This window comes from Octodon degus, unplaced genomic scaffold (assembly GCF_000260255.1).
Source record: "Octodon degus isolate 3935 unplaced genomic scaffold, OctDeg1.0 scaffold00073, whole genome shotgun sequence".
NCBI lineage: Eukaryota > Metazoa > Chordata > Mammalia > Rodentia > Octodontidae > Octodon > Octodon degus.
Window position 1 is genome coordinate 6,201,037 of NW_004524649.1, and position 15,184 is coordinate 6,216,220.

At 44.1% G+C, this 15,184-nt stretch overlaps 1 protein-coding gene across 3 annotated transcripts in view; it reads right to left on the bottom strand.

Moving 5' to 3' along the window:
• The window catches only part of Cfap61 (cilia and flagella associated protein 61), a 241,515-nt gene that overhangs the window by 224,919 nt on the left and 1,412 nt on the right, over nucleotides 1-15,184 (bottom strand). For 2 of the 3 annotated variants that reach the window (XM_023720073.1, XM_023720075.1), the window contains exons 2-6: nucleotides 13,002-13,153; nucleotides 6,064-6,214; nucleotides 2,387-2,463; nucleotides 1,703-1,770; nucleotides 1,368-1,494 (exon numbers count right to left, since the gene is read on the bottom strand). In XM_023720073.1, the coding sequence (XP_023575841.1) occupies nucleotides 1,368-1,494; nucleotides 1,703-1,770; nucleotides 2,387-2,463; nucleotides 6,064-6,214; nucleotides 13,002-13,144 (566 nt within the window). In that variant the 5' untranslated portion in view covers nucleotides 13,145-13,153. Of the gene's footprint in view, nucleotides 1-1,367; nucleotides 1,495-1,702; nucleotides 1,771-2,386; nucleotides 2,464-6,063; nucleotides 6,215-13,001; nucleotides 13,154-13,590; nucleotides 13,710-15,184 lie in introns of those variants that run through there. The other variant, XM_023720074.1, reaches the window with a different exon arrangement.

Consider the following 15,184-nt stretch of genomic DNA (forward strand, 5'->3'; position numbering starts at 1 on the left):
AAACTCTGCCCTGATCCCCAGATCATTCACTTCTCAGTTCCCCCCAAGATAACCTTCATTTCATTCATCTCCCCAATGACCTGTAAACAGATAGCTCATGAATGAGGATTTTTAACCTGGCTTTTCTCTCAATTTCTATTTCCCACTCTCCTGTCACTTGACAATTGTCATTTCTACTTTCAGTTGGTGAAATCACCGTTCCCCATGAGCTTGAAAACCTTAAATCACCCAGTAATTCACTCTCATCCTCCAACCTCTCCCTCCAATGGGTAGCTATATGCACTTTCCCTCCAAAAAATCCCCCTGCATTTCCATGCCTGCTCTGGTCCTTTCCCACCTGCACCTCGGGGACCTGTCGCTGCCCAGATTCCAGCCAGCACCATCTCCAGACCACACTGCCCCATGCCCCTCCTTCATAAGCTGCCAGCCAAGAGAAAACCACAGTGGCCTTGCAAACACACGGTGCTCCCTGTTATCTTGAAGATAGAGCCGAGACTTCCAGTTCTGCCTCTGCACCCAGCAGCAGGAAGGGCAGCTACACCTGCCTGCTCATGGTCACTCCAGGACCTCTTTGCCCCATCTTCATCTCTTCTGTGCCTTGGCTGGTTCCTTCTTCCAGACCAAACCCACAGTGCATCTCTTCCACAAAGCCTTTTGTGCCTTCAAGGATCTTCCTCATTGAAGTATGGTAATGCGTAAGAAAGTACACAGACCTCATGCGTGCAGTGTGATGACCTAGATGGCTCCACACCACCCATCAAGACACAGAAAGCTGCCTTTGCCCCAGAGTTCCCTCTCATCCCTCCTAGGCACTCACTTTCTTATTCCATGGGCACCACTGATAGGACTGCTTTGCCACAGATTTCTTTTACCTTCTGTGTCCATCGCCTGTGTGGGATCAGTAACATGTGGCTCTGCCTTGAGCCTGCCTTCTTTCATTCAGTTTAAACTTGAGATTGACTGGTGGTATTCAGAAGTCATTTTACTCAGTGAGGGACCTAGGACTGCATGTTCTCAGAAGCCCCTAGCAGTAAATGTGCAACTCTATGGCCACACAGAACCAAGGAAGAATCACCAGAGGGTTCTGCAAATTATGTCCTCAAGGGGGACACTGAGCATCTCCAGAGGGGGTAAACCTTATGTCACATAAGCAAAGGAAAGGAAAGGCTCTGCCTACACTGGGCTACGTCCCCAGTCCTTGTTTTATTTTATTTCTAATTTGGAGACAGGGTCTTTCTAAGTCATCCGGCCCGGGCTAGGACTTGTGATTTTCCTGCCTCAGCCTCCCACAATTGGTGACTACAGCGCGTGTCATAAAAGTGACAGTCCTGTGAACTAGGTCACATAAGTTGCTCCTCCCACCATACCTGGCTCGGCGAATGTAGAGCTGAGGGTAGTGTCTGTGCCTATGACACACATACACTGCAAAGTCCTCGTCATACGTCAGACATGGCACGCTGCCCACTTGATTAAAAACGGTGATGAGAGTTGAGCCTAAGTCACAGGAAGAGAGCAATGTGTGTTCATTTTATCAAGGAGCAACTTCAAGGCTTCAAACAAGATGCAGTCTCCACACTACACAGTATCGTGATGCTTATAATCAAATGTGGATAGGGACACTTGCCACTTGGAGGCCAGCCCTCTTCCCACCCCAAGAGCCTCCCTGTCCAGGGCTGGGCACAGGTGGGGACAGGGGCCTCACCTAGGCTCATGTAGGACGGCACTACGAGAAAGATGAAGTGCAGCTCGGGCACTGCCTTAAACACAGTCCTGGAGGTGGGGAGAGAGAGTGGCAGGTGTTACTATCAAAGCCCACACATCAGAGACAAATGCCCACCACAGAAGAAACCAGGTATCCAGAAACCCACAAGGTCTCCAAGCCAGCTTCTTGCTTACCCCTGTTCCCTGTGGACTCCAAAGAGCCCCTTCTTCTCTGCCCTGCAGAGGTGGGGAGAATAGGGCATGGGTGCAGGCGGCACAGCAGATTTCTGCTGATATTAACCTTTGACCCAGCATCTGGACCGTCTGGTGTGACATTACTAAGTGACTTGAAAGCTAACCCCCGCCCCAAGGCCTGTGCAGGCTGTCAGAGGCCCCTGGCCACAGCGCAGGGGCCTTGCGGATCACCTTTACAGGCATCCCCTGGTCCCCCTGAGGCCTGTCTGGCAACAAATCCCACTAGGAAGAAGGATACAGAGTGGATTCTAATACTTTGTTTATTTTCATTTAGAAATATCACCACTGTCAGAGTGAAAGCTTTCATTCACTCCTGAACTCCAGCAAATGAAATGCCCTATAGAATTCCATGGCTATTAAAAAACATTTTGAAACAATCTGCATGGAGGCCTCCAAGGTGCCTGTCGTCTGTAGGGCCCCAGGCACTCACCGAATAATCTCTTTGCAGCAGCCGGTAGAGTACTCATCCACAGCCACGAAGAGGTGCAGGAATAGCGTGTTCAGAGGCTACAGGGAAAAGAATGGCTGAAGGCTGGGTCAGCATTTAGGCACTGTTCAGAGGCACATGGGTGGCCATAGACAGAGCTGCCCGGCATATGGGGATGGCCTTTTATGTGTACATGACAAGGCACCAGGTGGCTTTGGAGCCCTGACACCAGCTCCTTCCATGCCTTCTGTGCTCCTGGCTCAGAATTATTCAAGGGGATAATTATGTATGAGGCCAGAGTGCGAGCCCTTCCATACCAAGCAGACGGTTGTGGCAGGGGAGAGCCCGAGGGGCAGCAGCATCCATCGGTGGCCCCCAGTCCTGTCTTCAGGGGAGTTTGTGCCAGGCAAGGCAGTCACGCCTTCCCTGGGGTTCAGGGTCAGCAGCTGCCACCCTGTTCACAGGACACAGAGTGGGAAACTGAAGGAGGAAAGGCAGATACTGAGGATGGAATCTGAAAGCTTGCTTTGTTCAACATTCCAGGAGTCAGAATCAAATATTACTCTTGAGATCCAGAAAATCTGGGAGCTGAAAACTAAGGGTAGTAAGATTCCACTATGACTCTAAGGTTAAATATCCATGTTTTTACAAAGCTTCATCCCATAACTTTTGAAGATCATTTCACCTGCCTAAATCACAGGTAGTCTTTCTAGACAAACCTTTAGGGTTACTTATGTTGATGAGAAAATCTTCCAGTCATAGAAATGGTACAAATGAGAAGTCATTGACTGGCTAGTGTGGACAGCAGGATTGACCTGTGTGTGTGTGTGTGTGTGTGTGTGTGTGTGTGTGTGTGTGTCTTATTTTCTAATGGTGGGGACTGCCTCCCAGACCTCTGCAGATCTCAGTGGCACTGATGCACATATCTGCAGTCCTCCAGACTACCTATAATCCTAATCCAACACAATACTAACTAAACAGCTGTTACACTGTGTTCATTGGACAACAATGACAAGGAAAGATGTCCGTGTATGTTTGGTTCAGATGCAATTTTTAGAACCATGTTACATTGGAAGATGTTTGAATCTGGGGACCTGGGCTGAAGAAGGAAACTAGAGATACAAAGGTGCTGTGGTTTCCAGGTGGCCTTGGCTTAAGGTTGCCCACTTTCCCTAGATGATATGGTTCAGTTGCCTTCAGAAGGACCTGTAATGGGCATAATATGGCAAGAGGAGAATCAAAACTCCCAAAGGCCAACAGCACAAAGCCCTAAATCCAGATAATCCTTACAACAAGGCCAGAGCCTGAAGCACTAAAGCACTGTGTATTCACCCAGTAATGGCACCACACCCCTCCTTGACACCAGCGTTGCACCCTGAACAGCGCTAGTCTTGGGAGCACAGGGACTACACACTTGTTCCCCAAATTCTCCTTTCCTGCAGAAATACTATTAATTAAGCTGGGCATGGTGACACACACCTGTAATCCTAGCACTCTAAGAGGCTGAAGCAGGAGGATTAAAAGTTAATTAAAGATTTAATCACTAAATGGCTTTAGGATAAAATCATTGCTTCAGTGGTAAATACCCCCGGCATAGAAAACACATTAAGACTTAAGGTTCTGTTACAGCTTGTGTCTAAATGTCCCCCTAAAGCCTCGAGAGTCATAGGTGGGGCTCTTAGAGGTGGCTAGATTTGGACAGAGTATGTGAAGTTGGGATCAAGTGTGTGTTTTTACTAAATTATTCCACAGATTGGTTTGGCATAGTTCCGGGAGTGACAGTAGGAAGTCCCTCTCTGGACAGAATAAAAGGACAGAAAAAGGGCTGCTGTCACTTGTCACTTGCTGCCTTCTGCGTATCAAGGACTGTTTCGCCTCTGTGATGCCCCTATGCCATGCCACCCTGCCTTGGAGCCAGCTGATAATTGGCTGAATCCTCCACAAACTGCGAGCCAAATAAACATTTCCTCCTTTAACTCTGGGTGTCAGATATTTTGTCTCAGTAACCAGAACAGTAACCAAGACAGGCTCGATAGCAGTACTTTCCAATAGAAAAACAACATGAGCCATAACTGAAAGCCAGAGATGCAATTTTAAATTTTCAGTAGATACATTAAAGAAGGATAATGAGTTCAATTCTTTTTAATTTAGTATTTTGTTTAAACTAATATATTCAAGTTATCATTTAACAAGTAATCAATATAAAATCAAGGGCCAGGGAGATAGCTCAGTGGAATAAGTGCTTGCCTGGCAAGCACAAGGGCCTGAGTTCAATCCCCAGTTCTGCCAAAAAAATATATATATATATTAGCAAGATACTTTCTACCTTTTTTAGTGCATATTAAGTGTATATTATATTTAAAGTATAATTAAGTGTATATTATATATTATATATAGTATTTTATATTATGTTAAATATAATATACACTTAATATATCAGTGAAATCTAGAGTATATTATACATTATAGCACATCTCAACCAACATTAGCTAATTTCAAGTCTTCATCAGTTATCTGTGGCTGGTTGCTACTCTATTGGACAGCCTAACTTCATACTGTATAAAAAGAGTTCAAAAAGAAACAATCTTTAAGAAAACAAAAGGAAAAAAGTTTGAATTTATTAATTTTCAAATGGTAAAATTGTGACCCAAATACAAATATAACATGAACATAAATTGGTAATTTATTAAAATCATCAATTAATGAAACAAACTAGTGAGACGATCAAACAGATTCTTACACCCATGAAGGGGATACTCCAGGGGGTCTGATGAAGAAACATGAGGGCAGGACTGCGGGCTTATATATGCGATAGGTAACGTACTACAGCCCATCACCAGAACCTTTGAGATTAGCACTTTTACCAGACAGGAATGAATTATTTACATTTCAGATGGACAAGAGTCTACACGTTCACTGCCATTCCCACAGAACTGTAAAACAGCCCAGTCAAGTGAAGCGACATGTCCCAGACAGAAACAGTCTTTCTGGTCTACTTCTGTGTTTGGCATCATTTTTCTGGACATGTTGCCTGGGTCTACAGCATGGCAGGGGAAGAGGTGGCACAAGGACCAGGGCAAGCATCTAATACATGAACTAACAGTGAACACTTGGCTCGGGGGCTCATGTACACGAAGGCATGGGTACGAGGACCCGAGGGGCAGCGTCCTGTCGGGCTGCCTCAGAGAAAGCTTGTAGATGGCTCTGGGCACCCAGGCTGGGCTCCTGGGAAACACTGACCTCAGTCCCCTGCACTGACATGATGTCATGGGCCCTCAGCTAAAATGAGCCACAGTCCACGAGGGCATCTTGAAAATGACAGTGTGACTTTCACAGAGGGCTCTGTTATCAACATTACAAGGGTCACCGTGTGGGTGATGCGGGCCTTGAAGCAGGTCAAAGGCATCAGGTGCGATGCACAGAGAACAACATGAGCTTTAGACACACACATGGGACACCTCTGCCACCAGGTGCAGGGCTTCAGCAGGTACTGGCAGCCCTGTCCTATGTCTGCTGGTCTCTGAGCTCTGCTCTCCTTTTCCCAGCACCAGCTCACTTAGGATTAATCATCATGATGTCATCACTTGTGAGTTTGGACTTCTCAGTCCAGAAGCTGAGACAGCAACCTCACAAACCCCTCCACACATGGGCCACTCCATCACCACATAGTGACTCCTTACCGTGCAGGGGATGTCGCTGTGAAGCTCCCCGAACACCGAGGGCCAGGCCACAGGCGTGGCCACGTTCCAGTTGGGATAGTCCAGGAAGATGGCGTGGGCCATGATCTCCTCCTTGTCATTGCACAGGGTGATGGCCAGGTTTGCTTTTTCTCTGTGGAAAGTTAAAATTGTACACATGAATGAAGATGACCCAAAGTGAGATAAGGCCAGGCCATTTCCTCCCTCCTCAGGCTCGAGAGCTCAAAGTTGCCACAGGAAGTCTGATCATCTCTGAAAGGGGAGACCAACGCTGCAGCAACTTTGAGGGCAGGCCCTTAAGGACAAGTGGTGCTACTGACTTTGTTTTGCAGTGCTGGGGGGATTGAACCCAGGGTCTCATGCACATCAAGTAGGTCTCTGCCATTGTTATAACCCCTGCCCCTAAATTTATATTGAAAACTACATTTCACTAAAAAGGTGTTACATTTATGTTACAAGTAACCTTTCCTTGAGACTAACATTGACTGCAGTTTTCCTACCCTCTCCACATCACCCATACCACAGTGTTGGCCGATACTTGTACGGTTGAGAATGTCCAACTGTTCCCCTTTGCTCAGGACCCAGTAGGTGCCTAGGACATAAGATTTCCAGTGTGCTAACACTGTCAAAACTCTTGGCAAGGGCCAGGACAATAGTTTAGCTATGTAAGTGCCTGCCTGGCAAGTGCAAGGTCCTGAGTTCGATCCACAGTACAAAAAAACTCCTGGCAAACTGGGATGATCTGGTCATCTAAGCACAGTAGTAAAGCTAGTCTCCCTGGATCTCTAGCATTCTCAACTGATTTCTCCAAACTCCATGTCCCAGGGCTGATCATGTGCAGTTTGAACATCTGAGAACATCTGAGGGTCACCTGATACAGCTGCAGAAACAGACTCTGAAGTCTCCTCAGTGCTGAGGTTTTAAACAAGCCCGAGGTGCAAAGCCAGCCTTCCTAAACCCACAGAACTGTCCTGAGAGTCCTGCCCTACACCAGCATGTCTCAGGACATACCAAGACAACAGGAGCTATGGCTCACAGCCAGCACCTGGGTTAGGACACCACAGACCATTTGTATATATTATACACTAGAGAGCAGTTTTCACCTCCTCAGCTGAACAAAATTTACTATATTTTAAATTGGAGGGAAAAAAAAGGTTCAACCATTCATTCCAATCCAGAGATGGCAAGACCTACTTTCTTTACTAAAGTAGACAAGACCACAGATAATGGAGGAGGGCTGTGGGGAAGACCGCAGGAAGAACAGAAGTTACATGCGCTTTCTTGTGTTTTTATTGCAAAAAGAGCCATTGTCCATGCAGACAAAAATGAGAAACTATAAACAAGAAGGGAAGAGAATAATTTGAAAAAAATTTGGTACTGTCTGGTTCCACGGATGACCACCACTGTCAACATTTTGGGTTCCGTGTCTCCAGGCTTCTTTAGTTTTGAGACCCTGACTTTGTCAGCTATGATGGGTGCAGTGGTGGTGGGAAGGCAGAGATAGACAACGACTGGGGACAGGGCAGCCACCATTAGCTCAGGGAAGCCAGAGACAATGTGCCCCAGGAATCCTCCTTTCGCTGATGGGAGCCTGGGCTGGTGGCTGGGTTCTTTGGAACAATCAGGGCACAGCCATCCTGCAGGCCTGAGCGAGGACGGTGAGCCAGCCTGGGCAGCCAGCCAGGGAAGCTCCACTTCAAAGAGTGACTAACAAAAAGTAACTTTTGTAGCATTGTCCTTTTGTGTCCTAATTTCCACTTCTTATTACCTCTCAGCCATTATGTTCTCCATAGGACAGGTTTAAAAAACCATCCTGGAAGCAAAAGCAAGGAAGCAATGAAGAAGAAAAATGTAGAGAAGGGTGTGTTTTTAAAAGCTAGATTTTAAAATATTCTTTGTAATAATTCAAACACAAACCAAAGGAATACCTGTAATATGTATATTACATCTAAGATACATATACATATATGTATATATTTCATACAAATTATGTTAGAGCTCTAAGATATCATCCAGCAATAGAAGTCAGAACTCTTTTCGTTAGGGCAGTCTTACATGTTTGGTTGGTTTAGGAAAGTTTTGAGAACAGAAGAAATATTTTATTTAAGTGTACTTCAGGGAATCTTGGGGAGGCGGTATCTGTCTCTGGTTTGCTTAGTTGAGGGAAAGGAAGCGACCTTAGTGCCCACCCACCCATCGCACACCATGGAGGCCTGCTCTGTCCTTTCTGTCCCTTTATGGCCACTCCGGTATCTGCACCCCACAGAAAGAATTCTCCCTGCTCTTACCCTGCACATCTGCCTTGCCCTATCTGCCCATATTCACCTCTAAAATACAGACAGATTTTTAGGTGAGATTAGATTTATTCATTTCTTTACCTTTGAGACTGAGCAACAACTCAATAAAACAATAAAGGAGAGAAGAAATTATGGCTTCTAGAAATACCTACAGAAGCTTGAACCTGAAGTTGGGCAGGCAAGGGGACAGGAGTCAGAGACAAGGTAAAACCAAAGACAACATGGACCGGGCTGCTGCCCTTCTGGATGCCCCAGGAAATAAATGAATACGGAATTTTACTTTTACTTCTGAACACATTCAGATTTCTGAGGTTTAAACTCAGCACTCCTTTTTCTTTTTTTTTTTTTTTTTTTTCTTTCTTTTTTTTTTTTGGCAGTACCAGGGATTGAACTCAGGACCTTGCGCTTGCCAGGAAGGGGTTTATTCTGCTCAGCTATCTCCCCACCCCTCAGAACTGCTTTAAGTATCTCACTTGGCATACAATTCTTTTTTCACTACACCCATCTCACATGACCTAAAATCACACTTTCCATGTCAAGAAACTGGCTTCACGTGTGGACTGGAGGTGCTGCAAGTCTGCCCCAACGCTGGGGCCTCGGGTAATCAGTGTGCCGCTGTGCAGCACTTGAAAGCACAGGCCTGTGGAAGCTTTTGGGGGAAAAAGTCTGCAGGAAGAATCCCCTGGTTACTCCCCTATTCTGTCTTCTGAACACCATGAGAGGAGCCACCTTGCCAGCTGAGGGAGGAGAGTGAAGAACAGTGATCAAGGGGACAGTGCCACCCTGTGCCTCTCACTTCAGGCCTCTGCTACTGTGGGACGAGGATCAGATTTGGGACCCAGATGCTAGGAGAGGAAGAGGGTTGGAGGAGCTGAAAGGGGGTGTGAAGAGTGTACCCGGGCTGAGGGGCCAAGTGAGGAGCCTGCATGGATGAACTTGAATCTGGAAGGTTCTGTCACCCACATGAGATCCTTTCTATGTTTCAGTCATAAGTTCACCCATAAATGAGTTTTGGGGGAGTTGGTATGACGTGAAATTTGTATGTAAACCTATGTTCTTTTCTATCTATCCACGGTCCCAGTGTACTCCTGGCTCAGTTTGTCTCTGTCCGGTTCCCACAGCCATGCGGGTGTATCTGCAGCTCAGCCCTGCTCTGTGGTCTCTGTCAATCCCGGGACCATTTCCACATCCTGAAGATGACACCTACCAGCCTCTAGTTGAGCAAATCCCACCATACTTTCCTTCTTTCAGGCTGTTCTGGTCTTTGCTTTCCCACATAAGGTTAGACTCATACTTCCAAGTTCAACAAATAATCTTAAGATTTTGAGGAGAACTGACTTTATGATATTAACACTTCCTATCCAAAATGTGGTTACTTCTTGTTTTATTTAATTCTTCCTTAATATCTTTTAGTAATTGCTAATTTACCTCATAATAGGCTTGGAATTATTACCAGTTGTATCACTGGCATGTGTATGTTTTGGAATGAATATAAACATAAAAAGCTTTCTAACCATTGCTATACTGTATGTACATATGCAGTTGGTTTTTGCTCAATGATTGCTCAATAGCCAGCAACTTTAAACTTTGGTATTAATTCTAATGATTTATTTACATATGGCTTCAAATATTCTATATTACAATGAACTATATATAACTTTTATTTCATAAAACATATTAAGAATCTTACTTTTTTTAATAATGTAGTAGTTAGGAACTTCAATTCAATGTTTAACAGAAGCTGTGACAACAAACCACCTCACCATTTGTTACAATAAAAACAAATTTCTTCTAGTATTTTAGTATTTTGCATGGAGTTTGTTAAGGATTCTTATGGGCATCTTTAGCATTCTATGTTTTTTCTTATATTCTTGGCCCCCTAAGAGATACTAGGAAGAATAAGTTCTTGAAATTTTTCTGCATTTGTCTTTTTAAAAGTTTATTGGTACATTTAGATATATATATATATATAATGATCACATTCATCTTAGGGAATTTGTACCTATACATGGTATGACTTTCTTAAATTCAATTTCATTTGAGAGTAAAAACAAAAACAAAAGCAAAAACACAGAAGCAGAGTAACATACAGCAATACATATGGTACATAATACATGATATATCTTGATTCCTTTTTTCCCATATTCTTCCCCTCCCTTCAGACCTTCCTCTTCTCAGTCATAAAAGCTTGTTTGCATTTTTTCTATTCTTTTTTCCTTATCCCTTCTTCCTGTTCCCCCTTCCACTCCCTTGCCCTTATCATTTGAACATTTTCTTCCCATTTCCAAATATCTATTTATATTTTAGTCCTTATTTTTGTACTTTTGGTTTCTCACACCAGAAAAAAAAATGGCATTTAAATATGTGTGTCTAATTTTATTGCACTTAAAACTGTGATCTCAAAATGCATCCACTTACCTAAAAATGTCACAAGTTTATCCTCTTTTATGGCAAAGTAATATTCCACTGAATTAAAAATTCATCTTCTTTTATCCACTCACTGGTTAATGGGAACTCAGGCTGCAGGATTTGGCTATTATAAACTGTGCAGCTATAAACATCGGTGTGCACATATTGCTGTGATATCGTGCTTCTACATCTTCCAGGAAGATATCAAGAAGGGGAATAGCTGGATAGAATGGGAACTCTAGTCTCAGTTTTTTAGAAATTGCTACACTGATCACCACAGTGACTGCGCCACTCTACACTACAGTAGAGAAGGGCTCCTTTTGCCTCACAGACCCGCCAGCATTTGTGACTGGTTGATTCCTTGATAACAGCCACTCCTTCTGGAGATGGAATGTCAACACTGTTTTCATTTGCATCTCTCAAATGACCAGTGATGCTGAACATTTTTCGTACAGGTATTGGCTGTTCCTACTTGTTCATCTAGAAGCATCTATTTATTACAGATGCCCCTTTTTGGATTGGGCCTTTAAGTTTGGGGCATCTGAGTTTCTGAATTCTTCATACATTCTAGATATTAGTCCTTTGTCTGAGGAACACATGGAAAAAAATTTTCCCCACACTATGGATTATCTCCTCTCTCTGTTGGTAGTTTCTCTTGCTGTGCAAAAGCTCTTTAATCAGATGAGATCCCAGTTGGTGATTCCTTGTGATAGTTCCTGTGTCACTGGGGTTTCATTCATAAAGTTTTTACTTATACTGATGTCTTCAAGAGTTCTACCTGTTCTATCTTCCAGCAAGTTTAGTGTTCCTATTTTAATATTTAGATTTCTGATCCATTTCAATTTTAGTTTAGTGCCTGTAAAAGACATGGATCTAGTTCTAATCTTCAGTATGTGGAAAGATAGTTTTTCCAGCACCATTTACCAAAGAGGCTATCTTTCATACAATAAAAATGTTTGGTACCTTTGTCAAAGATAAGGTGCTTGGTAAGTATGTCTGGAGTTACTTTTGTATCTTCTAATCTGTTCCATGCTGTTTTTATCTGTAGTTTTATAGTACAAATGTAAGTCAGGGTTTGTGATACTCCCTAATAGCATGGATCTGAGTCTTTCCTTTTTTAAAATAATGTTGACTAAGGATTTATTAATGTTGTTTAATCTGCTAAAGAATCAACTCTTCTATTCACTGATTCTTTACGTTGTTTTCTTAGTCTCTGATGCATTCATTTCTGCTCTGATCTTTCCAATGTCCTTCTCCATATAAGCTTTGAACTTGACTTGCTTTTCTGAGAAGTTCAATATTAGGTTGTGTATTTGAGTAAGATAGTGCTGTGTCTGTGTCTGGATGTCCTTCCCAAAGCCTCATGTGGTCACAGGTGGAGCTTAGCAGAGCTGGCTGGATCCCGTGTGTGTGATGCTGGGATCACGGTGCTAGAATTGCGGGTGTGTTGTTAATAAATTAGTCCACTGACTGAACTGGCATAGTTCCAGGTCTGGATTACAGGAAGACTCATGTCCACCTCCATGCTACCTCCTGTCGCATATTACAATAGTTTATATGTTCATACACAGTAAGTATAGCTTTCTTATATTGTCTGCCTTTGTCTACACAAAGAGCGTGTACCCTGGATAGAAGATAAGGGGCAGAAAGAGGGCTGCTGCTGTTCCTTGCTGCTTCTCTGTTACTTTGCTGCTCTGGTGCCTTTTGCCTGCCATAGAGTATTTCTCCTCTGTGATGCCCCTCTGACATGCCATTCTGCCTTGGAACCAGTCAAATGTGGGCTGAAACCTCTATAAACCGTTAGCTAAATAAACCTTTCATTCTTTAACTTTGGGTGTCGAGTATTTTGTCTCAGTAATTAGAAAAGTCACTAAGACATATAATGTTAGCAAAGCCCAGAGCCTAACATATGCTAAAGTCCCCAAATCTGGTGAATAACATTACTAACCTGTTCCCAGTGACTCTACTGGTAAGTGGAGCCAGTGAAAGCTGATCCAAGCTTTTTTGAATCCAAAGCCGAGGACAAGCTTTTGCAATCTGCCCATGGTTACAGGATGTAGAGACTCTTGTCCCCAGATATTTCATGTCACAGGTTTTCAGTGTGCAGCAGGTGGTCCACTTTCTCACTAAGTCTCACAAGCAAGGAGTACGGAGCCCTCCCAGTGGATGACAGCACAGATAAACATACTTGAACTTACTTAGCTAAGTACTTACAGAAGATAGATGATATTAAGCTTCCCAAACAGCTTCTGGGTAAATTTTCTAATGAGTTTTTGGATACAATAAATATCCTGCGATTCTGTTCTTCGGCAGTGAACCACTTCTACCTTTCCTCTGGGAGAAGTGAGTATGGACATTTTTGCCTCCTGTCCCCAAACAAGAGGGAAGAAAAGAGTCCACATTAGTCAGAGATACATGTTGTTCAGTTACAGAACCCATAAAACCAGACATTAACTCAGTTTCTGAACAGTCAGAAAGAACGTGGTACACAAGTACTAGTGTGACACACTGTCCCCTGGGAGTGTCTGTGTTGACCACTGCCAACAAGGCTGCTGCAGTGATTCTCCACTGGACACAAAGCTTCAAAGATTTCACCAGTCTAGAAATCCCTACAACCACATTCTTTGTTTCCAAAAACACTGATTCAAAATTTTCTAACGACAGGATTGAAAAACACTGAAAGGATTTATTTACTGCTTCAGTGTCCAGCATATTCAATCATTCACTTCACCTACAGCATGTAATCAGGAGGTGCAGGAAATACTGAGAGCTGCTGCCCAACTCCCATACAGAGTCCCCCAACCTGGTGTCCTGAGGACAGCAGTCTTGAATGATATTTGGAGACCAAAAAAGTTCTGTGGTCACACAAGCATAGGAAGTCCTCCTGAAGGGTCCTGCTGGCTGCTGCTATGGCTGGCAGCATCCCCTAAAAGCATACGTGCTTGGTTAGCAGCCTACAGTGCTCCTGGGAGGTGCCAGGACCTTTAGGGAGAGAAGCATGCTGGAAGGAAGCTGAGTCACTGGGGACTGTCGCTGCGGGCATATTGGGACCCTGGGCCTTTCCTCTCTCTCTGCTTCCAGTCCCCTCCCTCCCCCATCATATACTCCCTTCAGGAGATACAGGGACAACACAGCCCAGAGCAATAGCACCAGTCAGCCTTGGATCAAACCATTAAAACAGTGAGCCACAATGAACTTTTCCTCCTGATAAGCTGATTGTCTCAGGTATGTTGTCACAGTGATGGAAAAACTAGCACAACCATTGAAGGGCTTTGAAAAGCTGTATAACACTGATGTGCTTTCCCATTCTTTTCCGAGCAGAATCTCTAACGGCAGCAACAGTGGAAAAAAGTTGTACAAAGACAACACATGGTTTCTGTCTCTCTCACGTGCATGTCTTTTCCTTTTTCCCCAAGGAAAACAGACTTACTGTACCCTAATCAGAGAGCTTAAAACCAGGAGAATTTATCTCTAGCATCATATTGCTTGAGAACAATATGAATCATTCACTGCATCCCAGAGCTGGCTCATGGCAACTCCCACACCAGAGAGCACCACCACTTTAACTTCCACCACAGATTTCATCTCTGCCAATTTTGAATACAAACGGATTTATAAGGTATGGTTTTTCTCACAAAACATACACTTTCATCTAGCCATTATTTCCATAAACCAAAAAACTTGAGTACTGTAGGATCTAGAAAGCACTGGACTAAACTCCTTACTCTATTGGAGGAGGAAACCAAGACACAAACAGCGAGGTGACTTTCCTCAGAACATACAGGTTGGTTCAGAAGTAGGACCCTGGGTGTGTCCTGCCAGCACCCTCTGTCCCTGCCCCCTGCATGCTCTGTGGGTAAATGGTCCCTGTCCTCAGTGTCCTTTGGGCTTCAGGTTAAACTTTAGCTCAAGTGCTCTTAACCACACACCTTCACCCTTCAGGTCCAAGGTATAAGATGATGCAGCCAGGATACTGGGAGATAGGAGAACAGTTAGGAGTCATCCAGGGGCCTCAGCCACCAACTTGGCAAGTTTATAAAGAAGTTGCACCAGCACCCCAAGTCTCACCCAGGACAGCCCCATATTGCTCACGCTCACAAAAACTGACAGGAGGGTGTCAAAATATCAGTGTATTCATTTCTTAATAATTTCCCATTGTAACAAGGAGAAAACCAATAGAGGGGCCTTGGAGGTATTTCTGCAGCCCAGGTAGTCACCAAGGTCCAGGGCTGAGGACCACTGTGAACCATTACTGCTGCATGCTGTGTGATCATGCCCTGAAGGCCTGTGCCCAGCAACTACAGTGAACCCCACTCCTGCCAGTCTCTGCCTCATCCTGGATGAAATGCCAGGAAGGAAGGAAAGCTTGGTACTCATGTTACAACTGCAAAACTTGA